The following is a 17352-nucleotide window of genomic DNA, read 5'->3' on the forward strand; positions in this document are numbered from 1 at the left end:
ACAGATGATGTGTAGTACCGAAACCTCTTCTGAAACCCGCTTGGCCTCGATGCCTAAGTGAGAGCGTCTCCCCTGTGCGAACGAGCCTATCCAGGAGGACCAGCGCGTAACATTTCGCCAAGGCGCCCCCTACTGCTATGCCCCGGTAGTTACTCGGCATGCTGGGGTCCCCCTTCTTGTAAATAGGATGAGGACGGTAGTTGTAAACTGCCGTGGGAAGTCCCCAGTCGCCCTGATATATCAGGGCGGAACATATATATGTTCTGGAACATATATATGTTCTGGAACATATATATGTTCTGGAACATATATATGTTCCAGAAGCACGTGCAGTACCGGAACAAGCTGATTCACTTCCCCCCCCGCCTGCCCCTACCATTACCCGACGCGGAGCCTTCTTCCTCTCGGGGCAAACGCGCATAGCGGTAACATTCCGACGGCGCTACTTCCAAACCTGGTGCCTTACTGTTAGGCAGCCGGTCAACAGCACGTGCGACTTCCTCCAGCGTGAGGGGGGATCTACGATTTCTGCTGCCTTCGCAGTCCTGCCCAAAACCGAGTGGGATGACCGCCATTCCTGCCCCTTTAGGAACTGCCCAAAGTTAATGAAGTTCAAACGCCGGTTCGCACCATCAGGCCCTGTCTCCCTTACACCTGCGTTTAAGAGCCCAGCAAAGTGTTCCCTGAAGACCTCAATATCATCTATCGCACATCGCTCCCTCAACTTCCCTCCTAATGCCCGCCACAAAGCTCGTTGGTCTTGCCGACATTTGGCCACAAAATCTCTCATCCTGTCCTCCTCATATGCCGCCTTTGCGTGTCTTTTTGCCCGGTTATAATCCGTCCGCGCATGGCGGAAAGCCTCCCATTCCGGACCCGATTTATTACTCACCCGGCCTGGACCCAGTTGGGCTCTACTCTCCAGCATGCGTTGCCGTGTTTGTTGACATTCCCGGTTCCACCAAACCGTATCCCCACCTGCCGTCATGCCGGTAGGTCGGTGGGTATCGAAGGCCCTCACCAGGACTTTGTACAGGGCACCTCCAATGCGTTCGACAGCTTGTGTGGTGTTGCAAACTCCCCTCTGCAGGTCCTCGGCCACTTGGCTTAAGGCATTCATAGTAGGGGACCCCCCCTCAAAATATTCCGCGTAATCCTGGTATCGTGCAATATCAAGCTCCACCCGGGCTTTCCGGCCTTTACCGTCCCTACACCTGCTTTCGTCATCCACTGTAACATTAAGAACAAGCGTCAAAGGACGGTGGTCGGTGGGCTCCCATCCATCCAACTCGATCAGGTTTCCTACCCTCAGAAAGGTGGCGTACTGCTGAAGCACACGCGGAGTCGCTATGAATAAATCGATCATACTACCGCCTGCCTCCCCCTTAGGGAAAGTTAGGCGGCCTTCTGGGTCCCCTCTCATCCGGCCGTTCATCACGAGCAGTCCCTCGGATCTGCAGAGCGCCCCAAGCTGGGCACCAAAGAAATTGCAAACTTGGTCCTGGCACTTTCGATTTCCGAGTCCATCATAATTCTGGTAGTCCCTCAGTCCTTCAAAACCCATGACCTCGCATACGGCCTGCGACTGCTCTAAATCCGGGATGTCGTTCACGTAAGCAGGTAGGTCCATCGGGGTATCACGGTTCCGCTCATGCTGTGCTCCAGACAGACGTGCGTTAAGGTCCCCGGCTATCAGTACGTCCTCATCGCCAAGCCTGAGTTCCGTTAGTGACTGTTGGATCCTGGTAAAAACGGCTTCTGCTGCTGCAGTGCGCTGTAATACGGTGCCTCCACCATCCGGGTAGACCCTGGACGTCTCTGGTGCGAGGTAGCAGGCTCCCATCAGGAGACTGCTACCTGTAGAAAGGCTAACGCGTGCCCGAATGACCTCGCACCCTGGCAGCTGGTTGTCCTTGTGCACCACCGTAATACCCCTCGTGAGTGACTCCCGTACATACAGCGCGACGCCTCCATAATCGGCCCTCGGGGCTTCCTTTGACCTCTCCACCCGGAAAATACGGAACCCTTCCAAAGCTATGTCTTTCTCCTCAGTACTGTCTTTCAAATGCGCCTCAGCTATAACCACAATATCATGACTCGTGACGAACGACCTAATTCCTGTCTGGTTGAGCTTAAAAACTCCCGCCTCCAGTAGCCCATGAACATTCCACAGTAAAATCCGTAGCCCTCGGCTCGCGTGCCCCTAGGTGTCATCCATTTCGTCAGCGTTATCTTGTACTTAGGTTTTGGAACTCTGTGGTTAAGAGGCCGGGAACGCTGTGTCACCGGGCATTTGTCGCTGACCTGGAGTTGGCACTTGGGGGTGTCACTGAGTGTTGGGCAAGCAAGGTACTAGCCTTTCTTACTAGCTTAGGAGTGGAACTCCCCACTAATACGCGCGGTAATGATCTTATATCGTACTACACCACCCTTAAATTGAGCATTCTTAAGGTATTTGCCAAGCGGCTTGATGCACGGTGGGAGTGCCCGAATACCTTGGGTGACCCCCGCGTCTTCCCCATAGGAATTACCGGAGCCAAGGCGTGTCGCTATATGAACTGGATGGGAGCTGCCCCGTCAAGGGGTGCGCGTCTCGATTGGTTGGAGCACACTAAAGGGACCATGCCCCAGCGACTTCATCATGTGCTCATGCGTTTTCGGTTAGGCTGTTGGGAGTTAGAGGTTAATAGGCCTAATGGGCGTGAGCGAACCGCGCGTACCTGCAGGCTTTGTGACTGTGGAGCGGTTGAAGATGAGTTGCATGTTTTCGAAGAATGTCCCGCTTACAAGAGCATACGGGCTAAGTATGATGGTGACCTAGTCCTTACGGGGCGCAGCATGCGCACCACTATGACTGAGGCGCCACCCCTGGCATTGGCCAGGTACCTCTCAGAAATTCGGGAGGCCAGGCACGTCGCGCTGAGGCGCTTCGCCCTGAAGCGGACGAGGGAGAATGAAGATGACCTCCCGCGTACCCGCATCAATACCAATACAACGTCCATGGCCCCCCCGGCTTTTACGGACACACCCGCACTTGTGTGCGGAACTTGTAACTTGTAACTTGTTAGGGAGGTTTGCGAAGCGGTTTGCCCTGTTACCCGCCAGTTGGTCCCGTGCCCTGTCGTCCCTTCCCCCACTGCCGCTTCCTCCTTGGCCCACCTGCCCGTTTCGTGTACTTCCCGCCACAAGTCGGAACCCTTCCGCGTCGACACCCCTGCTATCCGGCTCTTGTACTCGTGGATCACGTCCGGCTGGCGGTCTGTAGCTCGCTCGCTCCAGAGTGCCTGGTGAAGCCGTGTACGTGAGTCCAATGGTGCCCTCGGTTCGCAGCTGTTTCGGGGGTTTTGCCTTCACAGCGCTGAGTGCGGCCTCGGGTGGTATCTTGCTTTTGTTGTTCCCAATGAGCGCCAGCTCATGCCCGGGCGGGATTGGTTCGGGAGGTGGTGGAGGAGGAGGGGCTCTGGCGGTCGGGTTAGCCCCTACTGAGGGCGCTATCGCTGCCGGCCCTGCACCAAACTGCCGTACTGTGTTGTACTATCCAGGCATCGTTGCGTGTGCTGGTTTGTAACGGTATGTCTATATTTGACATGTCGCCTGCTGGTGACATTTCTACATGCATGCATGCCCTCTTCGTGTAATATTAAGTCACCAGGTTGCACGAACCGGGGGCTGCAACTGTAACAGGGGAGGTTCCCAAATGGTCCTGAAACACGTCCTCTAGCTGCTGCTGCTGCTACTGCTACTGTTTACTGCTACTGCTACTGCTACTTCTACTGCTACTGCTACAGCTGCTGCTGCTGCTGCGGCTGCTGCTGGAGCTGGAGCTGGAGCTGCTGCTGCAGCTGCTACCCTGCTGCTACGGGAATTCAATTCCTTCCAGGAACAGCGATTGGTGCTGATATGTACGCGTGCCAGGGCATGTGTGTACGGCAAAGATTTTGCAAATGCGTATATGGCAAGGGCCCGGTGGCCAAAGGAAGGGCCCCGCACGCGGTTGCAGGTAGGTGTGGTGGAGGTGAAGCCCATGCGACGGCGTTCCCTTGGTCCTGGTGGCTGTCGTTAGACGCGTCAGGTATTTCTATTCACCCAGGCCTGGATGAGTGCCTAGGCATGGTCAGCATCTATCTGGCAGCACGAATTTACAGCAATCAGGCGATGGCGAGGGCTCTAGGAGCAGGGAAAGAGGGAGGACGAAGGGGAAAAGGATGAGGAGGGAGCTGTAGGACGAGGGTCAGTCAGCTTCCTGAAGATGTCCGGGAAAGGCGCGGGGCAATCGGCAGCAGGCAGGGGCAATCGGCAGCAGGCAGGGGCAATCGGCAGCAGGCAGGGGCAATCAGCAGCAGGCAGGGGCAATCAGCAGCAGGCAGGGGCAATCAGCAGCAGGCAGGGGCAATCAGCAGCAGGCAGGGGCAATCAGCAGCAGGCAGGGGCAATCGGCAGCAGGCAGGGGCAATCAGCAGCAGGCAGGGGCAATCAGCAGCAGGCAGGGGCAATCAGCAGCAGGCAGGGGCAATCAGCAGCAGGCAGGGGCAATCAGCAGCAGGCAGGGGCAATCGGCAGCAGGCAGGGGCAATCAGCAGCAGGCAGGGGCAATCAGCAGCAGGCAGGGGCAATCAGCAGCAGGCAGGGGCAATCAGCAGCAGGCAGGGGCAATCAGCAGCAGGCAGGGGCAATCAGCAGCAGGCAGGGGCAATCGGCAGCAGGCAGGGGCAATCAGCAGCAGGCAGGGGCAATCGGCAGCAGGCAGGGGCAATCGGCAGCAGGCAGGGGCAATCAGCAGCAGGCAGGGGCAATCGGCAGCAGGCAGGGGCAATCGGCAGCAGGCAGGGGCAATCAGCAGCAGGCAGGGGCAATCAGCAGCAGGCAGGGGCAATCAGCAGCAGGCAGGGGCAATCAGCAGCAGGCAGGGGCAATCGGCAGCAGGCAGGGGCAATCAGCAGCAGGCAGGGGCAATCGGCAGCAGGCAGGGGCAATCAGCAGCAGGCAGGGGCAATCGGCAGCAGGCAGGGGCAATCGGCAGCAGGCAGGGGCAATCAGCAGCAGGCAGCGGCAATCAGCAGCAGGCAGGGGCAATCAGCAGCAGGCAGGGGCAATCGGCAGCAGGCAGGGGCAATCAGCAGCAGGCAGGGGCAATCAGCGGCAGGCAGGGGCAATCAGCAGCAGGCAGGGGCAATCAGCAGCAGGCAGGGGCAACCGGCAGCAGGCAGCCGACCCCACGAGGATATTGAGGCAGCAGCATCTGCTCCTTTTCCCCCAAGGGGATCAACGAGCCACGAAGGGCCATTCCTGCACCTGTAGGGCTTCGAAACCGTTGCAATAATATGATTATCAGTTGATACTTTGCATGGAATCTTGACACCTCATAGACAACCATACGCTCAGCAGAGATGAATGTGTCGACCCCTTCCTTCAGGGACGTCTGGTAAGGAACGGAATCATTCAAATTAAAAGAAATTAATAAAGCTGAAAATCCTGCGCCTGAAAAAGGAGGGGGCGAAGGGACCTGCGAAGGACGGCAGCGGTTCCTGCCAAGTGCCTGCTTAGGAACTTTCGCACATTCATGGCATCCACGGCGGTTGCTTCCCGAAATAGGACACCCTGGAGCCCGGCGGGCGTCTGTAAAAGTCAGTTCGAATACTGATGCCAATGCCGTTGTGTTTTTGTCCCTGCTGTGGAAATGATACTTTCAATCTCAGCGAGGGACACAGGCACCGACAAACAGGCAACAGGTTCAAGTATATACCGTTCGTCAGTTGACGGCTCCCCGAGTACATGCACCTCCCACCTCCCCGACTACATGCACCTCCCACCTCCCAAACCGGAAAGCCACGACACATGGAAGCCAAGCATCTAGACCACAAGGATGAACAAGAAACATTAATGCAAAGTAAGGAAAACACCTATCAGCAGTTACGTTTTCTTTAGGCAAGTCCGCTGTATGTGCTTCTACTGCTGTTCCCCCCCTTTGCGTTTCCACGCGCTGTATATCAAATGCGGTCCCTTGCTTGCAGGCATTCGTCAGGAGTCAACCCATCAGCAAGTACCAGGTTCAGCGCGCATGCATGAATACTGGCACAAACAAATGGCAGGCAGAGAGGGAGAGATGGACTGGTAGGGTTGGACAGGGCACGCGAGTGGACAACCAACGCAGGTCTTGAAGACCTTCAACAAAACGACGAGAGTAGCGAGGACGCGCACGACTGTCGCCCTGGGTCCACACCTGTCCGCCGCCGCCAGCTACGCACAGACCCCGCCGTTGCTCGTCCATGCCTTCACAGCTATTCAACTCGAACGCATCCATCCCCAGCAAAACAGATTTTGCCGGGTCCCGTTGTCTTTCGTACGCCTGACGGGAAACTGCATACACGTTAGGTTCGTTGCATATCTATCAGCTCTGTCAGCTGCATATGCGCGCTGTGTGCCTCCGTGGTATACAATTTCTCGTAAGTCCCTTGGGCGTGCTCTGATCCATACGACTCTCTTTCCCTTCCGTTTCAGAAACAATAATCCGCACCGATTCACCCTTCTCCTGCAGGCCCTCAGGAGCCGTAGCAGCCACGTTTGGTTGGCCAGCGCAGCCGATTCCGCGGCCGAATCCCGCTTGCCCAACGTGGGAAAATTGTTATACATCATCACTCCTTCAAGTGCGTCACATCGAGGGTAACGCCTGTCGGCCCAACCCTCGCGCCTTTTGACATCCTCCGCAACATCCCTACTTGGCCGTTTCATACAACCATCTTAGCTGCCCAGTTTTACTCTGTGCGGCCACTGTAAGCTTCACTTTGAGAACTCCACACGCAGTCCGGACCAACGATTGGCAGATATGCAGGTAGACCGGCCTGCCAGATCCGTCATCGCTCGGCAGGTCGCGGCGACAAAAGCTTGTCCGTGGACGACCGGCAAATATTTTAATTATTGCATGTAAGATAATGATAATTGCGACGCTACTCATTAGACTCCTCGCATTTGCCCACTGCATTCGGCCGGTTGTCCTATGCCATCCAGGAGGACGCAGCGACCCTGGGGAGAGAATTCTTACAGGCAAAGGCGCATTTTCATACATATCTCCAGCCTTTTGAGCGGTAGGGTCTATTGAACACTCATCCTGTGCATGCTGCTGTGAACTGCTGAGCTTGGCCGTGCCTGGAGCATGTACAGAACATTCCGAGTTAGTCAATCACACATCAATAATGTATCATACTTGGTTCTATACTTGAATTGATCATGCCGCGTGGGCGCACGTTCTCTCGGGTCTTTGTTTCCGTACGATCGGATGGTTGACAGTCTTGGACTGCTTTACGGATCTGCTGTACTGAACCTTTATCCTTCAGAATCATTGATGAAGTGACTGTATTTAATGGTCTCCCGGACTGCTACTCATGCAGATGTGCGTCCGGGCCACCTTGGGCCTCTCTCAGTGCAGGCCAGTGCACCGTCGCAAAGGGTGATCCTTCACAGCCGCGCATCTTGATCACATAGAACGATGACTTCCAGTAAGTTATAGCTCGTGACGGGTGACTGTTCGGGACGCAAGTCCTTTTCATGCCAGAGCCCGTTTCGATGTCCTCGGGTTGCCTCTGCTGGGCTCCTGCAAGCAAATTCTTCTCTTTCCCAATTATCAGGCGGCTGGAGTCGAAATGAGCGAGCAATGCTTATGAGGTGAGGAAATCGGCTCGCTCTGATAGCCTCGTGCCTAAGCACGCGCGCGCACGACGAAACGATGTATGATGTGTGAAACAGGGGGGTGTATCTTCGCCCGTGGCAGCTACCCTGCGAAACCCTGCCTTCCCCGGTATTTCGGGGCACCCTCATCCAGTCACCCTAGTCAACTTCTCAGTGGATCGCTCAGGTTCCGCACCCACCACCAGCATCCAACGGAATCTGCCGGGTCGACAGCGGCGCAACTCCATTCCTGGTCGGCTCGCAGGTTAACTTTATCCCAGGTCACCACCGTCCATCAACTAGGGGCGCAATGCCTTCCACCATCGGAAGGACTTTTGACCCTAAGGGGTATCGATCCCGGGATCTCCCGGGATCTCCCGGGGGCAATGGTCGCGCCTTACCAGTGGTGCCAAACCCGATGTATGTTTGCTTTCATAAAGCCAGTTATGGCACGGTTCACGGTCGACGCACATAATTATCAGGTAAGAATTGCTCTATATCTCGCATTATTACAGCAAGGAGGCGCGCTGGCTTAATTCGCGTTGGAGGATGGATTGACAGATCATGCATCCCTGTCCCAGAGCTTTGTGGATTAAGTCCAATTTTGTACATTTAATGATACTGATGACTTGGATCTAAATTATTCTGATGTTTTCAGGTTCGTTTCAGAGCACGGCGCGACAAACTGGAAAGATGTCGCCACGGTTATGAACAAGGCGTTCTCGACAGGCCGTACTGCCAAGCAGTGCAAGGACATGTGGTTTGACCACCTTTCTCCCACTTTGCGGAGAAGTCCGTGGACCTACGAAGAAGATATGCTGCTGATGGCGGCACACCAAGCGCTCGGCGACGGCAAACTGCGACTTGGGATGAAAAAGTGGCGCATGATAGCGGAACGCATCCCTGGCCGAAGCGGACCCGGCGTGCAGGTGCGACGATGCGATGTGCGTCTTATTGACCTTTCCTTTGCTACTGCACAACTGTGCGTTGCTTAATGATCCCAACGCAGAGGAAACATACATGCACACAAACACACAACACTGCCCAGCCCAACATGAACAAACAGTTCGAATACAATAAGTGCTCATTATAGGTATCATCAGACGAGCTGCATTTGCCTATGTCGGTCTCCAAAGAACTTCCCAAAATGAGGCTTTAAATCCGCAGCTTGCGAACCGTAACGCTCGGTTCCACGCAATGCTTTTAGGGTTTTAGGGTTTTAGGCAGGGGGTTCTCGCGCGAGTCCTGGCACACGCAGGCTGGAGTTGGAACCCGCGCCCCACGATCCACACATCACTCCCAAACCTTTGCCTATCTGTATGCCTTGTGAAGCCATCCATCTGTCTCCGTTGGCAACGTGTCCCCCCAGCGTTCGAGTTTTGGCCCCCTCTCCCGTTCCTTTTAGTTGAACTCTTGCATGCTCTCCACGATCTCCACATCTACGCCACGCGCCGCCTGCTGACTCCACGCACACACTATTGCTTGTCCTGATATGTGCGTCCCACAGTGCCATTGGATGTCGGTCTTGCGCCGGTCTCAGAAAGCCTGGCACGTCGACAACCCGCTTCAGATCTACCAACGCAACCTGCTGCAGCAGCAGCAGCAGCAGCAGGAGGCGGACGCGAACGTGCAGCAGCAGCAGCAGGCGGCGGACGCGAACGTGCAGCAGCAGCAGCAGGCGGCGGACGCGAACGTGCAGCAGCAGCAGCAGGCGGCGGACGCGAACGTGCAGCAGCAGCAGGAGGCGGACGCGAACGTGCAGCAGCAGCTGCAGGAGGCGGACGCGAACGTGCAGCAGCAGCAGCTGCAGGAGGCGGACGCGAACGTGCAGCAGCAGCAGCTGCAGGAGGCGGACGCGAACGTGCAGCAGCAGGACTGAATCGCCGCGGAAGCTGAAGGGCCTGGCATGGCATGGCGTGGTACTTGCATTTTGCATGCTGAGCAGTAGTGGTGGATCCATGTTGGACAGGGTGGCGGGCTGTGCACAGCGCGATGTAATCTGCTTTGCCAGGGCAACAACACTCACTGCTCGTGTATGGCAACACCCTAGGACGCGTCTCTGTTGCCAGGAGTTAAGTGGTGGTCTTGGTTGGAGTAGACAGCTCCCGGATGGCCCGCGGATAAGTACCTCTAGCCTTGCTCGGGAGTCCCCAGCAGCCACAACAAACACCAGCACTGTGAGGGCAGTGATCGCGTTACAGACGCATACGTTGTTAAATCGTCTTGCTGTGTGTGCGTATCGTAAAGCAGTGTTGGGTGAGAATGGGCATGTTTTTGTAACGCAACCAGACAACTCATAACGCCTTTGGTAAAGCTGCGAGTCCATTACATTTCGCAGCCAGAGACTACAGCGCCAACCACAGCAGCTGCAGCAAGCGCTGCACACACAGCCCTAGACTGGCCCTTGGGCTCTCTCGGGGCTCTTATGGGTCCCCAGGTTACCCCTTTTAGAGATTAAACGTACCTCAAGGTGTAACACACATACACACACACGCACACACAGAGGAGAGCGGAGCTAGCGGACCTGCGGCTCTCGGCTGCTTTGGAGTGGACGGAGGCCCCTCGCGCCTCTCTCCCGTCCGCGGGAGAGAGCTTAGGCGGTCTTTCCGTTGGGGCTGCGCAGTGTCAGGCCCCTCGGATACTTCACACACACACACACACACACACACACACACACACACACACACACACACACACACACACACACACACACACACACACACACACACACGCCTCCACCCTCCGCCGCCAACTCTGCGAGATGTGCCTTGCCCCCACGGTGAACACCGCTGCCACGGATGCGACGCTGCTCGTCTGGTGCGGGGACTACAATTTCGTAGAAAACCCTAAGGCCTCGACAGCTCTGCGGGCCCCAACGGACGTGTGGGCGACGCAGCCCCCGGCCAGCTCTTCCAAACCGCCGCCACCGCGGCGATGATGGTTGACAGCTTCCAAGTGCTGCACCCCCAGCGCCGGGACTTCACGCACATGTACCGCGCACCTCAGGCTGGGGGCTCGCGGCTGGACCGCATCTACCTGCCAGGAGTAGCCGGGCCCCTTCATCGCCCCTGGGCTTCAATACATGTGGCTTCTCTCTCGGATCACCGTCTGGCGTCCCTCCGCCTTGCCCCCGGCACCAGCCACCACAGCAGAAGATACCCCGCCGCCTCCGCCTCCACTTCCTCGCACACCCTGACCTCAAGCGGATGATGGGCAACTGGCTGAATGAGCAAGTGGCGAACGCACCGTCAGGAGAGGCACAACCACCCCAACCTATGCTAAACTACTGGCCAGAGTTCAAGCGCCGACTCACAGCTCAGGTGGCCTGCCTCAACCGGGTAGCTGTGACCCACCGCACCCGACCCGCGGCCAGCGTACAACAGCTCACCTCCACAGCCAAGGAGGCTGCGGCCACCCTGGATGCCAAACCCCGCGACGTGGTACGGCTGGCTGAAGCGGTGGCGGCCCAGGTCGCGGTACAAAAACGCATGCAGGCAGCAGCCAATGCCGATGTACTCGTGGCCCGGCGAACCTGAATCAGCAACGGAGAACGCCCCTCCCACATCCTTAACCAGCGATGGTGGGGGCGGACCGGGCCCCTCCAAACTCCGTGATCCCGTGATCACTGGGCAACTGGCCAGCGACCCTGCCTGGATACCGCAAATCGTCGCCAACTACTGCCGTCAGAGGCCGAACTGCATCGAGACAACATTCGGAGGGCGCAAGTGCTGGAGGCACTACTTGCGCATCCCAAGCGCCTGCCAGAGGCAGAGGACGCGGACAGTGATGTGGGCCGGGCGCGGGTCACAAATGCCGAGGTGACAGCGGCCCCCAAAGTTGGCCACACCGCGCGCAAGGCCCCGGGGTGGGACGGACTGCCGATGGAGCTGTATAAAGCTGGCACCCCTCCTGGCTACCCTCTATACGGCCATTGGCACCACAGGCCGTATGCCCGCCCGGTTCACCGATAGCATCATCAAGGTGCTCTACAAAAAAGGCGACCCCATGCAGCCCGGCAATTACCGCCCCATCACCCTGCTCAACACCGACTGCCGCACCCTCGCCAAGGTTCTGGCCGCGCGCCTGGGGGCGGCCCCAAACACCGCCGCCTCCCAGGAGCAGACGGCCTTCCTGCCCGGCAGCCTGATCGAGTGCAACATCTTTGCCCTGCACCATCTCCCCCACCTCCTCCGTAGCCAGGGCCGCGCAGCCCTCGTCGCCTTCCTGGACTTCGCCAAATCTTACGACGCAGTGCACCGGGATTTCCTGATCGCGGCAATGACGGAGAAACTGGGTGCATCGGAGCAACTGTGCAAGTGGATCCGGGAACCTTCCTGTCCGACACCCAGCTGCAGGCACTGGTGGATAACCGCCTGTCACAACCCGTCGCCATGGCAGCGAGTGTTAGGCAGGGCCGCCCGCTGGCCCAGGGCCGTGGCCGTAGGCACGACATGCAGGCCGTCCATGGTAGCCGATTGCAGCTGTTGTGAGGGGGCGTGCTGCCTTGGCAGTAGCGTGGGCTGCTGTTGCCGCTGCTATGGCTGCGGCGGTGGGGTAAGGGGTGTTGCTGGCGCCTCCGTCCGGACGCGCAGTAGCCCCACCTTGTCCTTGTTAAATTTCTGCCCTGCGGCCTCTGCATGGCGGCCAGTACGGCTGCCTCGCGTTCCAGCAATGTCTGCCCATCGTCTGCAAACTGTACAGCTCTCGTTTTACGCTCCTCACTCTCCGGGTCCAGCCTAAATCAGCAACTCACCGGCCCTGCTCTAGCCAAGCCACTGGCAGCAGGCGGCCCTCTAGGCCGCATAGCAGCGGAAGCACCGCGTGACAGTCACTCCTCTCTCTGCCTTCAGCCGGTGGGCGACTGTATCAGCATACGCGCTGCAGCTAAACACGTACCACTGGCCCCCAACGGTGTCGTGGCAAAGCTGGAAACGTGGGCGGCAGCGCCGGTCAGGTCCCACGGTCCCACGGTCACTGCTGTATGGCCGACCAAGCACCGCCGGTGGATTTGGCCTACTGCCGCTCACCCTGCAGATCTGCGGCCCGCCTGGCCCTGGCTGCCGGCCGGACGGCAGCAACCAAACGGGGACCACGACCCGTGGGCTCACATTACGGAACTTTTCCTGCGCTAGCACCCCATCCCTGCTCAGCCTCATCTCCGTGCTGACGGCGGAGGCAACCTGCGACAGCGGACCCCACCGGGGCGCTGGACACCTGCCGGACGACATCCGCAAAACACTGGACGCCCTCAGCTACCTCCCGCCAGCACAAGTCGTGGAGACGGCTGTATCACCGGCGGATGGTGACTGGTGCTTCAACATCCCCCTCTGGTGCAACCCGACCCTGCCCAGCAGTGAAGCAAGGGCTGTGTGGGGAAAAGCGCATCCGGAGCAGGGCTAGCAGCAAACATGCTTGACCCCGGCTTCGTGCCTGACGAGGAGGGTGAGAAACCAGCAGGGCCATCCGCTTTACCCGGCAAGGGCTCGAAAGCCGTCACACACGGCTTGCGGCCTGCACGGCATTGCGGACGGTGGGTGATGCGGTGCAGTTCAGCCGAGCAGCAGTGAATGCCCCCCATGGGGCCGCGTGGGAACAGTGGGTACAAACCCATCTGGCGCCCCGCGGCCCCGCGACCAGCTTCCGGCGGGGGCCCACCCTCGGTTCGATCAAGCGCCTGCTTGGGACATCAGCCCAGAATGGCGAGCAGCGGCAGCAAGGTCCTGGACCACCCAGAGCGTACAGCAGGACTGGACCCCGAGGACATGGCACGTGCGCGACTGGTGGGCCGTGTCGGCTGGCGGCTGGGGGCCTCGCTGCACGTGAAACTGCGCGGCCTCATGGTCAAGGTCCCCATACACCTACAGCTACAGCTACAGGTGGTCACGGAGCGCAGGCCCTGCCTGCATGCAGCGTTGCAGCGTACGGACATGAAGCGAGGCAGCAACAGCCGCAGCAGCCAGCTACAGCAGCCATAGCCGCAGCCGCAGCGGCAGCAGCAGCCCCCATGCAGCAGGATTGCTGCATGCCGGAAACACTGTGACGGCTGTGGGCGGTCAAATGGCAGCGGAAGCACAAGGAAACTCTCTGGCGCCTGGCTGTCGACGCTGTTCCCCTGCCCGGTAATACGCACATACGCGACACCCCAGTGGAGCCGTGTGGATGTGGCGGATTCGGAGGAGCGGCAGGGCAACAGCAGGCGCTGCAATGCTCCCCGCGTGCGCATATCTCCTGGGAGCGCCGAGTGGCGCAGACGGTGCTACAGCAGATCGCGGCCTACGTGCCCGGACCCATATCCTGGGTGAACGTGTGGCTCGCAGGGGTACCAGCAGGGGTGCAGCAGTGCGTATGAGACGTGATCAGCCTCGCGGCGCTGTCCGCCATGGAACGTGCACGGGCCGTTGATGCGCTTCCTCAGCTGCTCTCAAGCGTGCCCACTCCACTGCCGCCAGTCACCTGGCCGTGAAGCTGTGCTCCACCGCCCTTGTCCCCACCGAGAGCAGTCTGGGAGGCCATCCTTACTTCCGGCCTTGGTCCTGCCTCATCTCCAAAGCTGTCATCGCTAAGGTGCATCCATACATCTGCAGCCATGCCACCGCCAATGGCCTTAATCTCTACGGAACCTCACCCGCTCCTGCACAAACCTCCCCACGACCTCCTCCGCACCACTTCGTTCGCTTCCGCTTCGTTCATCCACAAGTGCTTGAACATGAAGGAGCGAGAGCTCTCAAGATTCTAGTAAAATTCCCAGCACCGTCCGGGCTACAGGATCAACGGCTCACCCATGTCAGTCAGCTGGTGCAAGGGGCGATTACCAGCAATGTGCGTGTAATACAGCGATTCGGACGGACGCCCCCAAACGACAAGCATGTGGCACATTCCCCCAGGCCCCGTCATCGCCAACCTCTTCCGTGCCTGGTTCGAGTTTCGCTTAGTGCGGCAGTACCGCAAACCTTAATCGAAGCCGCCATGGGCGCCGCCCGCGCAATAGCCTCACAAGCTGCCAATTCACAAATCGAAAATTTTCCTTGACGACGTCCCACCGTGGCACCGGGCTGGAGCAGAGCTCGACATCCCGGGTAACGCAACATGCCCACCCACTTCCACTTCCCCATCCTCGATTCCATGCTCGTCCACCAGCCCGTCGTCATGCAAGGCTGCTCATTCAGCTGGTTCACCACGTACATGTACGACATGGGGGAGCAGCCAGCGTTCGCACTTGTTCGGCAGTCCCTATTCGTAACGGCATCCTCCACGTTGACGAGGCCGCCAAGCGAAACATTATTGCCAGCCAGTTCCAACGGCCCCGGAATCTCATCACGTGGATAACTTTGCTTACGAGATGGCGCGCCTGATCCTGATACTCGCTAACCAGGACCACCCGTTGCATCGGCTTCTGCGGACCAGCGATGAGATCTGCGTGCTGCAACCCGCCGCCCACTGGCCCTTCTGGCGGCCCCGCACATGCCCCCGTCACAGCGCATCTGGACAAATGTCCGAGACCTGCAACGCGCCTCCTTCCCTCCTCACCTCCTCACCTCCTCCCTCGCCCTTCCCACCTGCCCAACCGACCTTCCCCCTGCAGTTGTTCGAAACACAGCCGTCGGCATCTATGGAGAGCGTGCAGGTACTAAAGCAGCAGCCGGCATCCTCGCACAGCCTGGGAACATGGCCATGTACGGATGCGTCGACAAAGTTGTAGCCCCACGCCTCGGTTCCGTTGCATCAACAAATCCGGCAGCCCAAGCCACGAATGCATCAGTCTCAGTCTCAGTCTCAGTCTCACACGCAGCGGTCCCAACTTTTTCGGTACAGGTATAGATCCGAATGTACACGTCGGCCCTTTGTCAACGAACGCATAGCAACACATCTGCCGTTGCCTCCATATTGAGAGCGAGGAGACCAAAATATGATGTGTCTACTAAAGTGGAAAGGTGGAAGTGGTGGCCAGTAGTAACCAGCATGCCCCTTCACCAGGTGTGGCATCCCAGCAGACAGGAAGGGCACCATCCAACCGTTTTCTACCAACGCGGAACTGCAGGAGGATACCAGGGGAGATGTAGTCCATAAATATCCCACTAGCGGAAACGGAACCGCTAGTGGTTTCGTTGGAGATTACGCCGCCGGTGCACATCCAACTACCGGGGCAGCAAAGAAACACATCGTGATGTGCGCACATGTAACAGCCCGGTGGGGGGGGTTCCCTTGCAGGTATCCCCGGGCTTCCCCGCCGGGGCTTGGGAACCCCCCATGGGGCCCCATCACCACCACCACCGCCACAACCCAGTGCTGCGGGTTTGTGAAAAGCGGCCTTAGACTTGCTTGTGCTGGTGTGGCCGGTCTTAGGGCTCGATACAATACGGCGGATTGAACTGCAGCTGGGTGGTGGTAGGGGATACGTTGGGGCCTGATATTCTCCCCCGCAGCCTTTATCCTCCCGGCGTAGATCTAGAGTGGTGGCTCGGTTTGGTGTTTGCGGTCGGGGGGGTTCTGTCGGCTGGCGGGAGGGCCCCCGTGCCCTGCCGTGCTGCTGCGAGGTTTGCGAGAGAGCTGTGAGTGGTCCGAGGGGCTGTGGCTCCCGTGGCTTTGGTATCTAATAGCTATGGGTGCTCGTGGTTGGCTATCTCCCCCTCGTGACCATAATCCTGTTGGGGGCCTCACCCTTTTTGTAGACCGTGTTCAAGGGTTCTTAGGGCAGTCACCCTCGAAAGGCGATGAGGCGGAGCAGCTCAGTTGGGAAGACAAACCAATAATGAGCAAATGGAACACGCAGGGCAGAGCGTTAAAAGTCTCCCGGACCGCACTGTGCCTGGACGTTGAGGCCACATCCCACAGCTGCCGAGCAAAACCCCGGGCTGCATAGGGAAACGCATGAACACACATACACGTAACGTTTAGCCATATCCTTACAACAAAGCGCAAATAGTATATATCTCCAACACATAGCGTAGCTGGCAAACAAACACAAGACCGGAACACACGGCGTGTCGGACAGAACGCAGGCTTGGGTGTTAGAAGCCGTATTGCGTACCGCGCCAAGATCGAGAAGCAGCGTATAGACATGACTCACAAAACTTCCTCTCGGGCCGTCTCTCTGCCAATGCCAGAGTCGTTCTACATCCACAACCCTTATCGCTCCTCTCGACACGAATCTCTCTCCCGCCAAGAATAGCCTCTCGGTCATTGCATGTGAGCGAGCGCGCGGAGCAAGCACACACGCTCCATGCTATGCACTACCTGACCGCCACACAGAAAACAACACAGCACAACATTGTAAAAAAGCTGCCGTCTCAAGAACCTAGACCACGAAATCATTTACATATGGATGCCATACTTACGATGTCGCTGCCGCCTAGCACACGTCGTCTCACAGCCAGCCCGTTGGCCAATCTAAGCACTCGCGGAGCAGGAACCGGCGCTGGGCCTGACCTTACCGCTGCTCCTGCTCCTCCTCCTCCACCATCACCTGCCCTTCATCCTGTCCCTTCACTTCTTCCACCTCGTTACCCTCCGCTCCACCCCATCCCCTTCTCCTCCACATTATCCTGAACCGCCAAACCGAACAGCGAGGAGCCGCCTCAGGCCCGGGAACGCAAGGAGGGTGCGGAGTTCAGATGCGGACTCAGAAACGCAAATCTCATGCGGACTCAATACTCAGCTCTCAAACTTCACTCCACTCCACCTCACTCCATT

At 58.2% G+C, this 17352-nt stretch overlaps 2 protein-coding genes across 2 annotated transcripts in view; one reads left to right on the forward strand and one right to left on the reverse strand.

The window, feature by feature from the left end:
* The window catches only part of VOLCADRAFT_105364 (uncharacterized protein), a gene marked incomplete at its 3' end in the record, with an annotated part of 5079 nt that extends 2011 nt beyond the window's left edge, over positions 1-3068 (reverse strand). Inside the window, exons 1-2 of the mRNA XM_002952092.1 lie at positions 2721-3068; positions 979-1230 (exon numbers count right to left, since the gene is read on the reverse strand). Of these exons, the coding sequence (XP_002952138.1) occupies positions 979-1230; positions 2721-2763 (295 nt within the window). The 5' untranslated portion in view covers positions 2764-3068. The remainder of the gene's footprint in view (positions 1-978; positions 1231-2720) is intronic.
* Positions 3069-8312: 5244 nt separating this feature from the next.
* myb3 (transcription factor Myb3) lies at positions 8313-8657 on the forward strand (the record flags this gene model as incomplete). Its single annotated transcript, XM_002952008.1, has 1 exon — positions 8313-8657. A coding segment is annotated over one exon (345 nt), but the record flags the coding sequence as incomplete, so codon positions are not given.
* Positions 8658-17352: the final 8695 nt, after the last annotated feature.

Source organism: Volvox carteri (assembly GCF_000143455.1).
Source record: "Volvox carteri f. nagariensis unplaced genomic scaffold VOLCAscaffold_27, whole genome shotgun sequence".
In the NCBI taxonomy this organism is placed as follows: domain Eukaryota; kingdom Viridiplantae; phylum Chlorophyta; class Chlorophyceae; order Chlamydomonadales; family Volvocaceae; genus Volvox; species Volvox carteri.